Below are 20064 nucleotides of genomic sequence, written 5' to 3' on the forward strand. Positions count from 1 at the left end.
GCATCCTTGTTCGAGGGAAGTGATTATTTGCACTATGTCGACACGCCTCCAACAAAGAGTGAACTTGGCTCCCCCTCATCCTTTGCCGCCAAGACAACGCGACCGTCCCGCTCGCACGCTTGGCTCGCGGGTGCAGTGGAGCTTTTCGAGGAGAGCAACACAGCTTCCCACGACCGCCGCGGAACCCCTATTCCGTAGCAAGTCGGGGAAAGCAAACGAGGAAAGGTATTTTACGCAATTAACGATGACTGCGTAGTGAACGATCGTTTTAATATATTCACGTTTCGCTGCAGCTACGATGGCGAAACACTGCGCTGCACCCTCGGCCTGGGCTAACCGGCGCGGCGAACAGCACTCCGTCCCCCGCCAACCGGACGGTTAGTCTAGTTAACCTCCGTCTCGTATTTAAGACGCGACATTCCCGAGGTGGAGAAGCTTCGTGTCGCCTTTGTCTTTGCCCGTGCATGCAGAAGAGGCGGCATACTCGCCGATGAGGTTCTCCTGCTCCTGGTCCCGACCGTCGTAGAACTCCAGGTAGTCGGACGCGCAGTGCTCGGCGCTCGGCAGGTCGAAGTCCTCGAACGTGACGTTGATGTAGTGCGACGGCGGGGCCACGATGAGCCACGCGCAACGGTGGTTGTTCACGTACGGCTTGGGGTAGTCGATCGAGAAGACGTGGCCGCAGTGCGCGTCGCACACGTGCACCGCCGCGCAGTGGTAGTCGCCCATGCCGCAGCCCGGACAGTCTGCGTGCGCGCGCGCCGAGCGTCATGGCCGAGCGGGTGGGAAGGCCTCTGGCGACCGAGCAGGTCGTCATTATTCTTCGTCTGGCTTTTTTTTAAATCGCCATAGCTTTAGCTGGGACATGCGTGCGCAAATGGGAAGACTGCAGAAGACCGATGCTGTGGGACGCGCCGGCGGACGCACCTGTAGGCGGGCGGCGTTTGGCTCCGCTGTGGGCGCAGCTAAGCGCGGAGAGCGGCCATAAGCGCCCCGTCACGAATTGGCATCCCCGGTGCAGGTGACTGGTGGAGTTGTATTGCTGCCTGTGTGTCTATGTGATCACTGCGTGTATATGTATTATAAATATCAATAATCTGTACCAGAACCTGGAGTAGCTTGCTGCAGGCGATCTTCAGCGTGTCGTGAAAGCATGCATCTCTCTACGGCTTCACAGTGTCATGACTTAATGTACACAAACGCACCAGCACGCGAACTATACGGCAGGTATTTTACGGGTGAATGTTACTATATGCGAGACGGAAAACTTATATTTCCTTCGGAATGACCAGCCAGCAGTCCTCAAGTTATTTCTGCGCTCTCACCCTTTAGTTTAACTATATGGTAAATGTATATATTAGGGGTATGCCAATATTGATAACATTCAATTAACGAATCGAGCATCGTCCTATTCGATTAGGTTCTCGATTCCAATTGTCCCTTTTTGAAAATACGAATTTTCGAATGCTTTTCGAATACTTCACATCGTCGACTGTACACGATCAAGGATAAAATTGAAGCGAAAATGCGGTATTTATACCTATCACGCTGGCGTCACTCATGTCGCGATGAGGATGTGTGAACGCGGTAGGCGAAACCGATCGCGGAATGCATACCGGTGAACTTGTAGGTGGCGTAGAATCCGCTGAACCTGCTGAGCGAGTAGCGGAAGCACGTCTTGAGGTGAATCTCCATGGGGCCGTTGGAGATGATCTCCTTGGGGAAGGTCTGACCGTTGGGCGACAGGATCGAGTCGGAGCAGTTGCTCTTGGGGTCGCGGCCAGGGCACAGCAGCAGTTGGTCCTGTTCGGCCAGGGGGAGGGGGGACAGCAGCGTGGTAGCTATGCTTGACTGACTGGCGGGCACTGACGTCTCGAAGCAGCAGAGATGTTACGAGATCAATTTCAATCACCTGGCGAGCGCCCGAAATTCCGTGCTCGGGCATTCTTACACTGCGTGCCTGTCGAATTTGAGGACTGCTTAGCGCACGGCTGTATTAAGTCCGTTGCTCGCTTCTTGGAAAGACACAGTAAGAGGTCAACTTTAGCATGAGCAGGTCAAGAGACAGGAAATTATCAACAAAAGCTTTTCAAGACGGTTGGTGCTGCCCTTTTATTGGGAGCAATGGTAGGTAATGCACTATGACAACTGATATTTCTGTTTTTTACGGTGACAGAGACAGGACTAAGACGTAAAAGAAAGAAATAAAAAAAAAGCTGCGCTACTGGATACGTACAATTACACGACTTTGTTCGCAGGGGAACAAGATATGCCACTGAATCAAGATATACTACACATCACGTCAATCTTAGAACGCACAACTGCCGATCGCACTAAATAAACTTAGCATACAATGAGGCAAACACTTGCAGTAAACAATAAAAAAAAACGCAAGTATTGATTTCCTGTATTTTACATCAATTAGCAGAACATGCAGTTATTGCTCAAATAAGATAAATCAGAGTATTTGCATCAAAAGAGGCGTCACACGGCGGGACAAATGAAATGTCCAACCATTCGGATTTATAGCCTTCATTCTCACGGCCACCATTTTATCAATGTGAGCCTCCGCTTGTTCATCATCTATACAGAGCGTTGGGTTTGTATATATGTCCACCAGGTACCACATGTATTATGCTAGCTTGTGCACAGACAAAGCACCGCTCAAAAATAATTCACAAAATGCACGCGTTCACCTTCAGTAGATTGGGAAGCCTGAACAGGCGCTTAGAGAGTGTGAAGGCAGGTCTAGGTCTAGAAAGACAGGTCTAGGAACTAGAGCTTTCCGTCTCTAGGTATTTCTGCTGTACTTAGAAACTGTCTTTGCATCTTCGCCTCAAACATGTGCGTTGGGCACACCTTCCTAAGGCAAAAAAGAGCCTTGCTAGATTACTGATCTGGCCACTCCAAAATCATAAACAACGGGATAGCCACTTCGTCTTGCGCACATGTAATCGTTCCTTGTGCCAGGGGAGTTGTCTACAAGTTGCCATTATCCTGTGGCGCACTGTACATCCGCCAAACCGGAGCATGCGTTAATGAAAGGAGAACATCGAAGACAGCTTGGAGGAGATTCCCTTGATAACCTCCCAAAACATTGCCGCACGTGTGCCAAGAAGGTTAAGAAAAAGATCCAATACAAAGCGCTCTTCGACAAAACAATCTTATTCATGCACAGGGATCAATCAACTCGTGCGAGCGCTCACGGAAGACTTCCATATGCGTATCACCGGAGGTAGTTGCGTCAGTAAGACTTCCGTCCGCTTCTCCGATAGGGAGTTTCGGTTCTTGGCAAACTCAATCAGGTACACGGGGTAATTACACGCGATGTTCAAAATGATAGCCTCGTTTTGTTCGGTTTTCCTATTTATTCGTGTATGCGCTTGAAATAAACTTGAGTTGTGAATTAGCGCCTGGTCGTTGCCTTTTCTCAGCTTGTCCTCGTGTCTCCGCGCAAACTTCTTCAGTATGCATTTCCACGCCACCTATGATTTGAGCCACGAAGCAGCTGGCTCGCCGGGACCCATTTGGAACGCCTTATCAATCGGCACTCTCGTCAATCTTACTCCGTGGTGGGCACACAAACGCAAAAAGACGCCCGAAAGCGGCGACGCAGGGGCCGAAATTTCCCTTTCGCGTCCCATTCTTTTCGACGTCCGCGACTGGCTCGCACACCGTTGCGCCGCCCGCTGGGACATACCGACCGGTGCGCGACGGGATCGAAGAACGGGACACGTAACACACGACGACGCCAGCTGCACGCACTAAAACCCCTTAAACTTCGTAAAGTAGTGCCACGCTATGAAGAATGCCGTCTCCTCCTCGCGCGGTCTGGCCGAGGCCGCGTCGCTATTGGCCTAATAGCGTCACGTGGGCCCTCGCGCCGTGCATCAGCGCCATTTTTGCTCGAGAAGCATCTACGGCACGGAGGAAGGAAACTAAGGAGAGGCCCTACCCCCTCCGCGCGCTAGGAGAAAAGTGTGGCGGAAATGACGTAGTAGGTTCTCATTTTTTTGCTGCTTTTTTATTTTTTTTTTGTTGTATGGCCACGCCTTTTGGGCCACAATGGCGGCGTTGTTATGGTTCTGAGCGCTCACACGTGTTGCTCTGGTAGGTTTCGGGCCGTGGCAAAGGCGCTGAGTGGGCGGGTTTGCGTTAGTCACCGTGTCTTGTTGCGCTGTGTTACCTGCACCGTGCTCTGCCAGATGTTGCGCGAGCGCGCGACACTAAGCGCAGCGCGGCGTGGTTTCGCGAAAGATGTAAACAAGAGAGGAGGGTGGCCCAAAAGGCGGAGCATCGCCATGAGCAACGCCAATTCCGGCTTCACTTTTGCTTCACAAAGAGTGACGTCAGGGCCTCTCCTTAGTTTCCTTCCTCCGTGATCTACGGTATAGTGTACTAGAATAATGTCCTAGTGACGCGACCGGGAAGGAGCGCGCGTGCCCCTTTACGTTGACGCCACCAGGTGTCGCCGCTGCGACCTTTTCTAGCAGACCGGCTGCTCTCATAATCGCTACTTTTGAGGCGGTCCGTGTTTCTAAGCGTTTTTTACGGACATCATTCTTTCATAATGACAGACAAGGATTGCATTTAACAAAGTATTGTGTACAGGAAGTTTCTGAAGTCGACATCGATACTGTAGCATTGGCAACTTCGTCTGCTAGCGAAGTCCGGCGCTTTGATTACGCTCGTGGCATCGCCTGTGCCAGCTGGCAATTCACCGAGCTTATTTTTGCTCATCTACTGCTTGAAAGCCAGTATATCTGAGCCTGCTTTGCTTCTATGCAGCTATATTTACTCCATTTAAGTCGCGTGCTTATCACGAATGACACGAAAGTGCGTAGCGACTTCGGCGTTGCGCTGCTAAGCACGAGGGCGTTGAATTAAATAACGGTCTCGTTGGCTGCATTTTCATGGTGGCAAAATGCAAAAATATCCGTGTTGTTGCCAGTTATAAAACCCCACGTGGTCAGAATTATTCAAGTGCCCCCATTCCCACCCCTTTACTGCATGCCTAATAATTAGATGGTAGTGTGCTTAGCGCATTAAACCCCGAAATTTATTTTTGACTGTACAATTGCGGCAGATACAAACTTCAAATGTTCCCCGAAATTTGAGCTCCTAAGAAATGCGCCGTCCGCCGCATCTTCAGCACATACTGTCAGAGCGACTCTTGAAGAAAGCCAGGTTAGTGCTTTTTTGTTTATTCACAATGATAATGCCACAGCTATAAAGGAACGCTAAAGTGCACCGTCCCTAGACACCGAGCATCTAATCACAGTATAAGTAACTATTACTGTCAAAACACAACAAAAACACCTTGTAGCACGGAGTTCTAGGTACATCGACTGAGCTTAATATATTTTGATGCCTGGTGCCTTCTTTCATTACACTTATTCACGATCTTTCTGAAGAAATGTAGCCTGGTTGTTATGTAGAAAGCAGTGAGTTCTGCTGTCATAGATTCGCAGTGATCAGTGTAGCCAAGTTGATGCTGCCGCCTTGCTTCAACATCTAAAACACTGTCTGCGTGCAACTCAAGAAGACTCAAACAAGTTGTGAAGTCTTTCTCCAAGTTGACCAGAAACTGGTACAGAGGGGAGGCAGGATATAACAAACCACCGTTGTCTTTCATATGGGTAAACTCTCCAAGCCTCAAATTTCCTTCTGCCTCTTTGGTGATCAGTAGCAAGTTCAGGCAGGCTTCGCAGCCTGTCTTTAAAATACACTTTCTCGCCACATAACCAGCGATATAGAAAAATTTGGCGGCTGTCACTGAATGCTATAGTGCAAGGAGAGTGGTCTGGCAGTGTTTTCAGAATCACTGCTTCTGCTGCATCAATGTTCCCGGATAACCACTGTGACAGCCCGGAGCGTACCAATGAGAGTCCGTCTTTCTTTTTGGCATCGTGCCTCCTGTGGTGCAGTACATGCAGAGAGACGCCTTCTTTTTCAAAACATCCACTGTTTTTCACCAAAATGACCACGTTGAACGTAACACGGCTCGGAAAACACACGGAGCAAACAGCCGCAAAGCGTGTCTGAGCCAGCCCGACTGCGCACCGGCAGCTAGAAAAAGGCGCAGCGGCGCCACCGGTGGCGGCTACTGGCGTTTGCTTCAACCGGCCAATTGCCTCTCCGTCTTGCTCGCGCCACTAGGACATTATTCTAGTACACTATAATCTACGGTATAGTGTACTAGAATAAAAAACACTATAATCTACGAAGTGGCGAGGAGCGCATGTTGGCGCCGTTATGCCATAGCGCCGTTGCAGTGTAGGCGGCGCCACGGTCGAGGAGCGAGCGTGAAAAAGAGGAGAAACGAGGAGTGAAGGCGGAGGAGGAGAGTACCTGGCACTGGCCTGCGCGAGAGGGCGCTTCCCTCCGCGCGAGGTCGAAGATGACGAAGCTGAGCCACACGTGCTTGCCGGCAGGGGGCAGGATCTTCCACCAGCAGCTCTTGTCCTGGCCGTAGTAGAACGGGTGGCTGGGCGATGCTATCGAGCCCTCGGGGGCCTCCAGCACCGCGCCGCAGTTCACTGCGCACGGAACGGGAAAGACGGCGAGTCTGTTTTTCCCGCCAATCGCCGCTTTTCTTGTTACCGACGAGCCCGCTCTTGGTGAAGCGCATTCCAACAGCGACTGCAATGACGACACCCTTGCTCGGCTTATGCCGTCAGGCAATGATGCCGTACCTACACGTGTGCTTGTGGGAGACGTTCACTCGAAGAGAAACATTTAACATTGGGTTCCGATTTTCGTATTCAAGTACACGTGATATGCACAACTCTTATAGGACAACCGCTGAAGCGATCAGAGCAAAATTTGTTGCATTTCTCACTTTATTTATTTCCGTTTATATTTTGTAAATGTGAAAGAGGCTAAGAAAGAAAGAAAAAACGCGCACAAGTGGTTTGAAGGGCTTGTGCACCCTCGACAACACGAACTTGACAACAACGTTACCAAAATTAACATTCTGTAACACGACTATTATTACAATAATTACGTTGTGACACTATCACAAATACAAACTAAATACACCACTATGAGTACACTCGCAATGTGTCTAAAAATTATGTATCATATTATACATTCCACATACAGCACTCGTGACTCTTTCTGCACACTGTACATAAACTACATGGAAGTTGAACTGAAATTACAACAAACTACACTATATTCAAGGACAAGTACAGACACTAACGCGACATTCCATAGATATAAGGAAACGCTACTACGAGTACGCCAGTATTTCTGAATACAAGGAATTTAAATCACTAAATAGTTGAGTTTCAATGTTACGCAAAAGTCTGCTTGTGTATATCTCAATGAATTTAGAAATATTGAACTTAAGAAATAAGCATTCAGTATGCGCTTTCTACGGCACACTAGCAATGGCGGGTGAGGTTCGCTTGTGCGTTAGTAGCAATTCGATTAACTTGCGCTCATTTGTTGTACCCCATAACAAGAATCAGCAATTATTGCGAGAAGGAAATAAGCAGTTATACGTAAGTAACTTATGGCGTTTTTCACTGGTCGATCTGGAGCGGGTTCGCGCGTTCCACTGGTGTAGAGGACCCCTACACACTCGCTCCGCGCCGGATCGCTCTCATTGCTCCGCCGCCGAGGGGAGGATTCGGCCGGAAATAGCTCGCGTCACTTACGTCTTCAAGCGATATCGGTACCCGGTTGGTACGCACAACATTGTGTTGCTTCGCAAAATGGCTGCGTTCGGTGCTGCTGCAGCGCTCGCGTTTAGCGATGAGAGCTCGGACGACAGCAATTACGAAGTGACGCAGGTGCTGTACGAAGCCTTCTATGCACGTTGTCCATGCACAATCCTTGCGGGCACGACATGGAAATGACGGACTATGCGACTGCCATGGTCAAATTACACACGGGGGACGGCGAGTTTGGTTGCCGTGGAAACGTACAGAACGGAAGTCGGGCATGGTTTTCGGAACCGGTTCGTGCGACGCGTGCGACGTGTACGCAGACTTCCTGTGTGAACCACCGCGGAGCGTTTTTGCGCTCCGCTGGCCGATTCAGATTTGTGAAATCCGAGCGCTCGCTCGAGGATTTCGGCGGCCAGTCCAGATCGACCAGTGAAAAACGCCATTAATGGTGATGGGGAGAACGTAGCTTAAAGCTCCAGTGACCTGACACAATTTGCGAAGCAGAAATCTAATGTGTCGAACCCGCTGGAACGTACACCAGGAATAGGCGCCCAACGCTTGTCGGCCTCGTCAATGGGCGTTAACAGAGAGTTTTAGAATAGGGGCCCCAAACGTTTTGGGGCCCCAAAGAAATAGCGTCGAAGCTACTGCGCACGCGCGAGACGCAAACTGCGTTTGGGTTTTGCGTTGGGAACGCTATTTCACCGATTTAGCGGGAGCCCAAATAGCGGCCCCAAAAGCTTTGCGTCAACAAACATGGCCGCACCCATCGAAGCGACGGCGCTAACCTAGCACCAAACTGGGTTTGATTCGCGGTAACGCGTGAAGTTCGCAAGCTAGAAGGGACTGCGGTTATCGCTTTCTCTCAACTAGCGTGTGTTATGAAGATTGATTCATTAGACGCCGCTGATTCCGAATTCAATTGTGGATTTTATGGCTCGTAGGCCTAACACGGCTAAGCTTGGCTGGTGAAGGCACGTAAAGTTGGTTTTGTTGCTCAAAACTAAGCGCTGCTAATTGTTTGCTGCTTGAAGAATAACCTCTAAATTGTAATTAAACGCGAATATACGCAAGTCAAAATTACTATTCCTATCATAAAACGGTATATTTTATTTAATTATTTCTAATAGTTTTTCTTTGACGCCGTAGTGGCGCTGTCAGCGCAAGACGCTGTCCGCAAACGCAAAACCCTATTCTAAAACTCTTCACTCCTGCGTGCCCCAGCGCTAACACCCGCAAAACTCTTTGGGGCCCCAAAATATTGGGGCCCCTAATCTAAAACTCTCTAATAGCGAAGCGTGAGCTGAAAAGACGTGCGCGCCTCCTGTACGAGAGGGAAAATGGCTTTTTTGTTTTGCTTGAATTTCTTGTGAGGTGGTTTTGTTTAGATCATAAAGCTTATCATGCTAGGGCGTCGCTACACACATTAATTACATCAGAGTTCAACTTTGAGGATATAAATGTGCTGGCGTCCCCAAAACACATTACAAATTTTGCTGCGCGATAGATTCGATGTCACTGATAGAAATATTAAAAAGGCTCCAGAATATCCCCACGTGGTAAGCAGTAAACTAGTTAATTTTGTTGGGAAGTTATGCGATTAATTGATGCGGACTCGCATGTTTTGTCGATATACGAATTAGGTAATTCAAGCGGAAGTGCTCATATTTCATACCCGTTGAGCTCATTAAACAGAAAACTCATACGTTCAAATGCATGCGTGAAATTTACAAATATGCATTGAATTAGGCTTGCTAAGTTCTGCCGAATGACCATTTTTGCGTTGAGAAAAGCCAACTCTGTTGACTTATTTTTCTGAAAACCGTATTGCGAGCTTGTAATTAAACTATCGTTGATACAGAATGAAAACAACAGTCTTAATGTAATCTTCCGAAGACCCCTGAAAGAAAATTAGGACAGATATTGGACGAACGTTTCTCATATCAAGTTTGCCGCATTTTTTTTTTTTAGTAGAGGACAGTTACTTAACGACAGATACCTTTCCTTGGGGGTGAAGTATGCCTTGAGCAGTTTTCCGGCAAGGCATCCCTGCTCATTTCCCAGCATTCCGAGATCTCCTAGATTTGGTTCACACGCGCAATGTTCCGCATTTCGCGTGCATACGACGAGAAAGAAGGCCGTCGCGTGAAACACACGAAGCCATACGTAAGATGCCGCGCGGGGGGTGGTTTGCCAAATCCCGCCGAGACACACGTCGGCGGCATTTGGACGTCGAGTCTTAATATGCTCCCATCTAAATACATGTAAAAGGGGAATTCGTTTTTCTCGGCAACCACTGCACCAAATTTGAGGAGATTTGTTGCATTTAAAAGAATAACTTGAAATCTAGTGACTGTTGGTTTCGAATTCTTGAGTTAGGTCGTCAATTTTTTATTAAAAATTGGCAAAAATCGAAAATTTTCAGAAAGCTAAACTGTCAAGTTTACAACTCTGTGACTCAACAACGAAAAACGATAATACAATTCTATGAATTGCATCTAATAGTACATGTAAAGCGGACAAAATTGATATGTTACACATGAATATAAAAAAATTTAGTAAAATGGAAATACAGCTTTTGCAGAACCCTTGTAACCAACGTAACAAATTCACGTAAGATGTAACACGACATATCGAATTTGTCCGCTTTGAATGCTCTAATGGATGCCGTTTACAGAATCGCGATATCTGTTCTTGATGCAGAGCTATTAGTTTGTAAACTTCGTGCTTCTATTTTTTTTCAAAGTTCTGAACTTTTGAAAATCTTTTTAACAAAAGTCAAGCCCTAAATCGAAATTCCGCTTCCAAGAGTCGCTAGAATTTAACTTTCTCTCTCAAATGCAACACATTTAATTAAAATTGGTCCAAGGGTTATCTCAGAAAAACGTTTTTTGCGTTTTACATGTATTTGAATAGGCCGCGTCGGAGTTTGGCCCGAGCTAAAGCTTGAACAGCATCTCCCGCAAGCGCACGTGCAGGCACGGCATTAAGCCGAGCAAGCGTGTCGACATCGCAGTCGCTGCTGGAATACGCATCCCCGGAGAAAAGCGGCGGGAACCGACGCCCAAGGTTCGCCTCGACGCAGAGCGGGCGCAGTGCGGCGTGGCGGCGGCGAGAGAGGCGGCTGCCGCGACGCGCTGCAGTGCACGCGCCTCGGTTCGGGCGCCGCGACCGGACGTCAGCAGGACGCGAGGAAGAGGACGTTGGAAAATTTTATATTCCCATCCGCGATACCATCCAATGGCGATACCGTGCGCAAAGAGTAAAACAGTACGAACTTCAATGTCGAGGGCCCTTCGAAGCGCACTTGTACCACGCGATAGTGCGCATGTCTCTCGTATGTTGACGAGTTCTTTTTTTTCTTACGGTGAACGAGAGACGGGATATGCGTGCTGTGCCATCCTGCACGCGTTCTCGCCGGCGCCCTCGTAGCGTTAGTCTGTTGGGCGATCCAGTGCACGAGCGTATAGAGAAACACATTCCTCTACGGTACGAGCTTAACCATAGGCGCAAGGTACAATTTTACGGGGCCTAATTGCGAAGTCGTCCAGCTATGGCGGCGGTTCCGGCACCTCGCATGGGAGCGACAGAAGACCGACGCGTCTTCATCGCGCGCTGTCCGCGTGTCCCATTTAACGCCGGTGACAGTGCGCCACGCCTTCCGTTATCTTTCGCTCGCGTTACGTGGCATCACAGAGCGCAACAAAGTGCCACTTTTTCTTTTTTGCCCGCTCCATACAATTTGCGATGGTCACGCAAGCAAACACTTTGAGGCGGTCGGTTAATCTCGCGCAATGGCGGCTCCGTGGCAGCGAGAAGGGCACATTTTAATCACTCAAGCGTACGTGCTAACCGAAAGTCGTGTGGTGCGCCTATGTCGCGCCGTCGAAACGACCTGTGTAATCGGTCAGAACGTAACGACAACGAAAGCTACAAGTCTCTAGTGCTTATATTATTAAGGCCACGTTAATCCCCACGCCGCCCTTCGCAATTCCATGTTCGATTAATTCCTTTGAAGCATCGACATTTATTTCGCAGAGAGGCAATTTGTAGATGGCGCCTCATGAAACCTGTGTCCAACAATTTAAACCCATCGTAGCGCTTGCACTGCCGTATCGTATGTTATAAATGCAAGCATACACGTGTGACACGCTATAGTGTACCGAACTTACACGAACGAACGCACGGCCTGCCGTTCGTATACAGACCCGTCACGGTTTCGGAAAGCTGCCCAAGTGGGCGATTTTACGCTCGACACTGTGGTGCGCGCACCCTGCGACCGGCAGCCGACCAGCTCGAGGCGCAGGCAGGGAGCCCGCTTCCAGCGCAGCACCTGCAGCTTGACGTAGCGCGCGACGATGCTGCGCAGCAGGTTGTAGCGCACGGCCTGGTCTGCGTTGAATGTGGACAGCTCGCACTGCTGGCACTCGTACACCTGCGTCAAGGAGGCCGTCGATTTCATTTCTCTTCTTTTTTTCTTTTCTACGATTGCTCGCACTACGTGCAAGACGTTCGTTTACTCCTGCCTCTGTTGCGCGTAGAAAACCAGCGACGGACGCCTACAAGAAAACCATGCAGCAAGCGCGGGTTATATAAATAGATAGCTTGCACTGACGTCATTTTAAGCGCCATTTTAAACGGAGCAAAGACGCCACAAAGAGATCGCTTTGTAATGTCTTCAATCTGTCGGTCCCTGTCGATTTATTGCGCGCTGTGATCAAGTAGACATATATAACCAACTAGCCCACCAGTTGGTCCCGAGCAAAGTTACCCGCGGTAGTGAATATGATACACTGAGGCCCTCCTAGGCAACAAAACAGACTGCTGGGCTAGTTCGTATTGCACGTTAATAGTTTTTTAGCGCAAAGAAACGCACGACACGAGGCTCTGTCCTGTGTGCCTTCTCTCGTGTCGTGCGTTTCTTTGCGCTAAAAACTATTAACCCGCGCCAAGTTGGAGAACCATAACGGTTCGTGACGTCACATGTAAGCTCTCCATAACTGCGAGAGGAGGTCTCGTGCCGTGCGGCGCACTAGGGGACATTCACCCGACCAACGAAGAAAACACCTGTTTCGTTTGCATTGGTATTTTCCCAAAACAACCGTTAAACTAACGTGGCCTGGACAGAATCAAACTGCGCTTGCCGACACCGCTTGAACGCGCTCACCTTTCGGTGGCCCACGGGCTGTTCCTCCGACGTCCAGTAAATGCTGTCGTTGCTGAAGGTCAGCTGGAAGGCCATAATGTAGCCACTCTTGACGGGCGTGTTCATACCTTGCAGTATCACGCCTGTGACGTGCGTGTGGTTCTGCAGGTCGATCTGTCCGAAAAATATAGAGAACAAGTTTCTGACGAGGAAGACATGGAGTGCGCGTGACAAGAAAATGCCGTACATTGTTTAAACTTTATTCTTGACGCAAAATAAACGGTACAGGTACGAGCTTGGTACCGTGCGCTGCTATGCGAACTATTTCCCAGCGCCGTGACTTTCCAGCGTAAGAAACACGGACCACTTCCGGCGCGCTAATTTAGACAGGCGACTGGTCTGGGGAACGTTCAGCCAACAGGTGCTTCACTTTATCGTGCACCGATACGGCGCTCCCGCCTTTCTATCCCGTACATTAATTGGCCACGTGAGTAACTATGTTTCTGATTGGTCACCCCGTGAAATCCAGCACCACGCTTTCCTTTCATTTGCTTTTATATAGAGCGAAGAAACGCCTTATCGATGACTGAATGGACACAAACATAAAAGCCCAACTCTGGCAACGCGTCCTTTCACCCGAGTGTAATTTGGGCCCTTATTGAAAAAATCAAGTGGCGACCAGTCATGATATAGCGAACGTATTATTCACGACCGGTGGGCTCGCAAACAGCTCTTGCGGAGGAGAATGTGTTACATCGACTCCAGAGTTTTCCCGCCATCCAAGGTCACCTCTCGGCCACATTCCGCACTCCGTCGCTGTGACGTCCTATACGAGGGGCGCTCATAAAGTTCGTATTACTGACATGAATGAATAGACACAAAGAAATAAAATTTGAGTGGAAGTTTATTCTTTCTCTACATTACCTCCTCCCAAGGTCCCGCACTTCTACCAACGATGGATGAGCTGCCACAGGCCATCGTAGTAGAACTCCTCATTTTGGGAGTTCAGGAAGAGCTCAACTTGAGCGATCACTTCCTCGTCATCCCGCGCAGTGTGCTCTTCCTCTGGGGGAAGAAGTCACTTCCTGCGAGGTCACTTAGATAATTGATTATTCATATCTGTAACAGTAGACACTTGAAATCCGATTTGCAAAATACTTATTTCATTTCGCCCTAATTTATTAAAAAAAATTATTACAGTTTCTTCACCGCCCGATTTATGGCCGATTCTATAGAGCGAGTCTTGCGCCATTTCACTGAGGAACAAGAACAAGAAGGTGAATATGGAGGGTGGGGCAAAATTTCGTAGCCCAAGGCGGCTGCATGTATCGCCGTCACCTGTGTTGAGTCAGCCGGTGCGTTGCCATGGAGCAGACGGACGCCTTCGCCGATCTGCGCTTGATAGCACCTCGCAATTTGGTGAGGAGCTCGCAATAGTACTTTCCTGCTACGGTTTGGCCTTTGCGGCCACTATCTGTGAGAAGAGCACCACGGCAGTCCCAGAAGACGCTCAGCATAACCTCGCCCGGCACAACGTTGGTCTTTATTGGCCCGAGTGAGTTTCCGTGCTTCCCTTGTTTGCTTTGCAGTGTAGTTTCTGGGATATAATTGTGCACCCAACACTCATACGTGGTTATGAGGCGGTCAAGGAGGTCGCCAGAGTCACTTTCACGAAGCTTTTTGAGGCTTGTGCAAGCGAGCAACGCGACAGCAAACGCGCAACCAGCACGCGGCGTCACGAGTAGGCTGCCGTGAATTATGTTGTGCACAGACCCTGCACAGTTATCCGCCGGTCAGCGAGCCTGCGCAGCAATCTGTGGTTCACCATCAGGCGGCCACTTCGTTCTTCGTCGTCCGTGGCTTGTTTGACCGCACTGAAATCGTCTGCGCCATTTGACAACGGTGCCACGAGGTGGGGCATCGTCTCCGTACACCGCCACCAGCTCGGCGTGAATTCTTCTTGGCATCTTGCCTCTTCTGACACAGAAAGCGAATCACGTGTGTCAACTTTCCATGAGTGCTGCCATTTTTGTTTTGGTGCCTTAGCGGTGTCGCGCGGTACTATATAGAACACAAGGTTTACGGCAAATCACGTGGAGCGCTGGCTCGCACATTATTTAACAAGTGTTAGACATGTGTTTCTCCGATGACCTTTAAGTAGCGTCTGTGGTGTCATTGCACAATTCCGTAGAGAACAGAACCGCTGGCCAGTACAGATGTGTGCCGAAGCAGCAGCCGCCAAGAACGACGATCTCCTCGCAAGAGCTTGGGACGCCCCAAGCGTCTCGCGCGACAGTGCGTATCGTAGAGACGCTTTAATCACGAACCCCTCGAGGCCGTACCTGGATGTACTTCTGGTTGTCGGCGGCCGACGCGCACCACCCGTGCTCGGCGTTGAGGCGCGCGTTGGTGAAGTGGAACTGGCCGGAGTCATCGACCGACGAGGCCAGCAGCTGCGTGTCGAAGATCTCCTCCGAGGCCAGGCCCAGGGGCTGCCCGCAGGACTCTGCGAGGGGCGCCTTTCCTCACCACGCGCAGGGGAAAGCACAAATGTGGCCACTGCCAGAGCCATGGGCAAGCTCGAGCGTGATGTTTAGGAGAACAAAGCGAATGCCCTCTGTTCTGGACAATCCGGTCGATTAAAACAAACGAAATGTTCATCCTCATTAGTACCACACATCCAGATACCACGTGGAAAAGAATAAACCAAGCTTTAGGTCGACTACGATGCAATGCTTTGCAAAATAACGTTTTTCACGATAGCCAAGAACTTGCTGGCAGATAACCAGCCGACTACGTTAATAATTATTTTGTTCAATCGGCGGAATCAAGCACAGTTTGCCCTGCAACAAGAGTTTTGACTTCTATCTGTGCTAACAGTCTGTTTCTGGTACTAACTGACAGTTTTCAAGCTTATAGCACATTTATGAACTTAAATAACAGCACAGCCCTAGATGCACACAATTCTCAAATTAAGCCTATTAAATACGTTATAGAATATCTCGTAGATGCGTTAGTGCGTGTATTCAATTTGGTTCTTTCGTCCTGCGTTTTCCCTCAAGCTACGAAGAAAACCAGAGTCTCAGTTCTTTACAAGGGTGGTGACAATAATCGTGTTGCACACTACAGACCGATGAGTATTATTCTTATTTTTTCTAGGGGCCTTGAAAAAATAATTTGTGCTCTGATAATAAATAAATTTTTCAATATAAATATATATTCTCTGACGCTCTCTTTGGATTTCGGAAAGGTAGATCACGAGAATGCCCTATTACTAATTAAAGAACACATATTAAAAAAAAAAAACATTCAAAATACCTTTTACACATTAGGCCCTTTTGTAGATTTTAATAAAGCGTTTGACTGCGTCACTCACGTGAGTTTATTAAATGACCTATCTTTCCGCGGAATTCGCAGTAACGCTATTGAGCTGTTTAAATCTTACCTACGCAAGAGAAGCGAGTCATTATGCATTTGCGAAGCGCAACCTTCTTTGCTCACACTGTTAAGTGGGATCCCGCAGGGCGGCGTATTGGGACTTTCCTATTTAACGCCTTTATTAATGATATTGCCCATACCGACACAACAATACATTTTATTATATATGCGGGTGACGTTACTGTGCTGCTTTCTGAACCAAGCGCATATGACTTGACAGAAAATGTAACTGCTTACTTAACCGGCTACTCTCTCGGTCTCTTTCTAATGGCTTACAAATTAATCCACAGAAAGCTAAAGCTGTGTTGTTCTGTGCGAAACTTCCTAAATTCAAACAATGCTATCATGCAGAGTGGGCAAGAAGTAGAATTAGTTGACGAAAACAGCATACCTGGTATCACATTTGGCTATAATCTTAGGTGGGACATTAATAAGGTTTGCAAAAACTTTCATCTGCAGCAGGACTCATGTCATGCCATCGCGCTTTTCTTCCCGTTCGCATTAAACTTCACGAGTACACCATGCACTGTTTGAATCACACCTTACTTACTGCAATTTAGTATGGGCAACGAGTGCTACTGCCAATACGAGCAGGACATTTCAGAAGAGGGCAGTTCGTTACACCTCTCGCATACAGAATATGCTTTCCCCACATGCAGTAGTGTTCTTCCTGCAACATGCATGCATGAACTTCGCATTTTACGGTCCTTCCGCTTCTCGTCTGATCCATTTCTGGAACCATTTCAGACCAGCACAATTGCAATTTCACAACAAACGTGCTAACACTGGGAGTGATCCTGCATGGTTCCTCCGAAGCTTCCGCACAAACGATTAATTGCAGATGTTAGAACACAATTTATTCTTTGTGTTAAACAAGTATGCCGACATTCAGCATTACACTTTAAGTCGACTAAGACAACTTTGTTCATGCGCTATTGCTTTGACAATACAAAGTAGCTCCAGCATCTACTTCAAATTTGTATTTTGGAAAAAAGAAGTGATTTGATTTGTATTGATAATTGAAAATTGGAGAAAGGAACCCGGAATAACAGCTTCAAAAGTATAGCATGAGTGCGCTCGAGGCCCATCCTAAGTAAATACGTACACGGCAGAGCAACGAAAACGCAGTTAGCAGTCAAAGTAATACCCCAATACACCCTTGCAAGCTTACACTGAATCTAAATAACTACTGCGAAAGTACCAGAATAAAGGGGGTTAACAGAGGGGCTCGATTTTTATTAATCATGTCATGAGAAGCCAACAAACAAAGACGCCAAAGGCAGCGTAGGGGAAATTACTTGTAAGCTTTCTAATTGAATTGGAGAAATGAATGGCAACGAAAGTGGTTGAAAAACAACTTTGCCGCAGGTGGGTAACGATCCCACGTCTTCGCATTACGCGTGCGATGCTCTAACCAACTGAGCTACCGCGGCGCCGTTTCCCCATCCACATTCTTGGGTATTTATGCTTTACTACTAGAACTAACCTTGGAAGCGTTAGCCAGCGCCATCACTCACAAACGTTGGCGGCGAATGTGAAACTCACAAACCTTGGCGGCGCCAAAGTTTGTGAGTGATGGCGCTGGCTAACACTTCCAAGGTTAGTTGTAGCAGCAAAACATGAATACCCAAGAAAGTGGATGGGAAAACGGCGCCGCGGTAGCTCAGTTGGTTAGAGCATCGCACGCGTAATGCGAAGACGTGGGATCGTTACCCACCTGCGGCAAAGTTGTTTTTTTCATCCACTTTCGTTGCCATTCATCTCTTCAATTCAATTAGAAAGCTTACAAGTAATTTCCCCTACGTCGTCCTTGGCGTCCTTGTTTTCTCACGATACTGCGAAACTAAGCATTCATATATGATGCAAGTGCTTCAAATGTTTCAACGCCTGAGAACAGCACCCCGACATTTGAGCACTCGCACAGACGGAAACCCACCCTCGGCGAACACCTTGAACTCGCAGAAGCGCAGCGTGTCCCGGCGGCCGAACACCTGCAGCGTCACGTACTGGCCGAGCACGGGCTGGCTGCAGTTGAGGCGCAGCACACGGAACGCCGGCTCGGTGACGGGGTACACGGCGCACGTGTACGCGTGCAGGAAGTCTTCCTCGACGGCGTGCGGGATGCCGTAGTTGCGCTCGTCGTAGTACCGCTCGAAGGTGGACACCAGGCCCGTGTTGTCCACCAGCACGCGAAAGCCGCGCAGGCTGGCGGCTGTGCGAGAGGGAGGCAGTCCGGGGCTGTATGCCCTCGCCGGTTGCCACAGAATGCGCGACCTGACTTGACTGTTCGTAATTAGGAAAAACATACGAATGACGTAGCGCAAATGTGAAGGAGATGTTGCGGCGCTAACCTCCTTACGAACTGCGTTTTCTCTCCACTCTCGCTATATAGGGCGGGCGAGAGTGGAGAGAAAACATGCGATGGAGACGCACAAAAGTAAAGTTCGAAATAGGGGGTCAGAAAGTTTGCTTGTGGGAGTTCATAGTGTGTTTTCTTTTCCTTTTTTTATTTTTAAGTTAGGCAGGACATTAGGCAGTATAATAGCAAGAGCTTGGTGGCACAGCCCACCGCCCCATTCCAAAGGGGACGCTCATAGCATCCATCCATACGACCTCTATGGTGAGCAACGCAGCAACAAAGAGCGTCGAACGGAAAGTCCGAGAGGCTGAAATAATCTCATGGGTGGCGGCAATGCAAAAGAAACCTGGCATGAGTAACTACTTCAGCGGAAAAAACAAAACCAGGAAAGAAACAATTTATGATCATTCAAAGGGAAGCTCATTACTTTTAGCAGCGAGATCTGGACGCCTTAGAACACGCACTTATAAAGCGAGATATAAGAAAGAAGCACGTGCTTGCTGCGGTAAAGCTAGGGAAACGATGGAGCATGTTTTATTAGAATGTGAAGATATTTACTCAGCGGTCGATCTAGGCACCACTGGACTCCTTGAAGCCCTTGGGTTCAGCGAGATCAGTGGAAAAGTAAACATGTCCGCATAGGGATTAGTAAGAGGCGACTGAAGGATTGGTGGAATAAAAGTAGGGAAACGACAAACAGCGGAGGTGTGCAAAAACAAAGTTCACAATAAGGGTTCACAAACTTTGGCCATGGGAATGTATCGTGGGGTTTATTCTTTCCTTTTTTCTCTTTTTTAACCTAGGTAGGAATAACAAGAGCTTGCTGGCGCAACACACCACCCCGTTCCAAAGGGGACGCTCATAGTGTCACGTAGTATACTACGTATTATTGTAGTATAAAGTAGTATAGTATAAAGTAGTATTGCTGCTTTCCTCATGCTATGTTCACACTACGATCGTAACACGCGTAACTGCTCTTTCGGCGTATCGAACGTAACCGACTGTAAAAAACTGTAATAAAACTAGCGTTTTATTGGGCGAACTCAAAGAACGGCGACAGCGGCGAGCACAGTCGGCGATCGTCGAAAATCTGATCAGCGGGTCAAACGCGTCGGCTTTTATACATCAGTCGTCGAATGTTCTAGAGTTGTCGCTGGGACCCGCCTGTCTTCCACAAAGTTCGACATTATTCGCTTCGCGCATACATGCAATCAGATTACACAAGGTTCGGAGACAGACATTTGATGGAACCATCGAAAACATTGCATAAGTCGAGTGATCCCTCTTGCGACGCAAATTTCACGATCGAGCAGTAGACGTTGGTCGCCTTCGATGACGCCTTCTACGTCAGCAGGTGTTTCGCTGCCGACCGAAATAGCAATGTTGGAGTGAGGCGGGATGCTCACTTGATCTTCGAGCACACTCAAGGCGCGGTGACTAGGAAG

At 48.5% G+C, this 20064-nt stretch overlaps 1 protein-coding gene and 2 non-coding genes across 11 annotated transcripts in view; 1 reads left to right on the plus strand and 2 right to left on the minus strand.

The window, feature by feature from the left end:
- The window catches only part of LOC126532264 (uncharacterized), a 253753-nt gene that overhangs the window by 73117 nt on the left and 160572 nt on the right, over positions 1-20064 (minus strand). For 7 of the 9 annotated variants that reach the window (XM_072288492.1, XM_072288491.1, XM_072288489.1 and 4 more), the window contains 7 exons: positions 18197-18472; positions 15165-15328; positions 12844-12996; positions 11949-12111; positions 6352-6539; positions 1617-1803; positions 489-746 (listed from right to left, as the gene is read on the minus strand). In XM_072288492.1, the coding sequence (XP_072144593.1) occupies positions 489-746; positions 1617-1803; positions 6352-6539; positions 11949-12111; positions 12844-12996; positions 15165-15328; positions 18197-18472 (1389 nt within the window). The remainder of the gene's footprint in view (positions 1-488; positions 747-1616; positions 1804-6351; positions 6540-11948; positions 12112-12843; positions 12997-15164; positions 15329-18196; positions 18473-20064) is intronic. The other 2 variants (XM_072288493.1, XM_072288496.1) reach the window with 2 other exon arrangements.
- TRNAT-CGU (transfer RNA threonine (anticodon CGU)) lies at positions 17621-17693 on the minus strand. Its single transcript has one exon. It is a non-coding gene; the product is annotated as a tRNA-Thr (tRNA).
- TRNAT-CGU (transfer RNA threonine (anticodon CGU)) lies at positions 17913-17985 on the plus strand. Its single transcript has one exon. It is a non-coding gene; the product is annotated as a tRNA-Thr (tRNA).

Source organism: Dermacentor andersoni, chromosome 5 (assembly GCF_023375885.2).
Source record: "Dermacentor andersoni chromosome 5, qqDerAnde1_hic_scaffold, whole genome shotgun sequence".
In the NCBI taxonomy this organism is placed as follows: Eukaryota; Metazoa; Arthropoda; class Arachnida; order Ixodida; family Ixodidae; genus Dermacentor; species Dermacentor andersoni.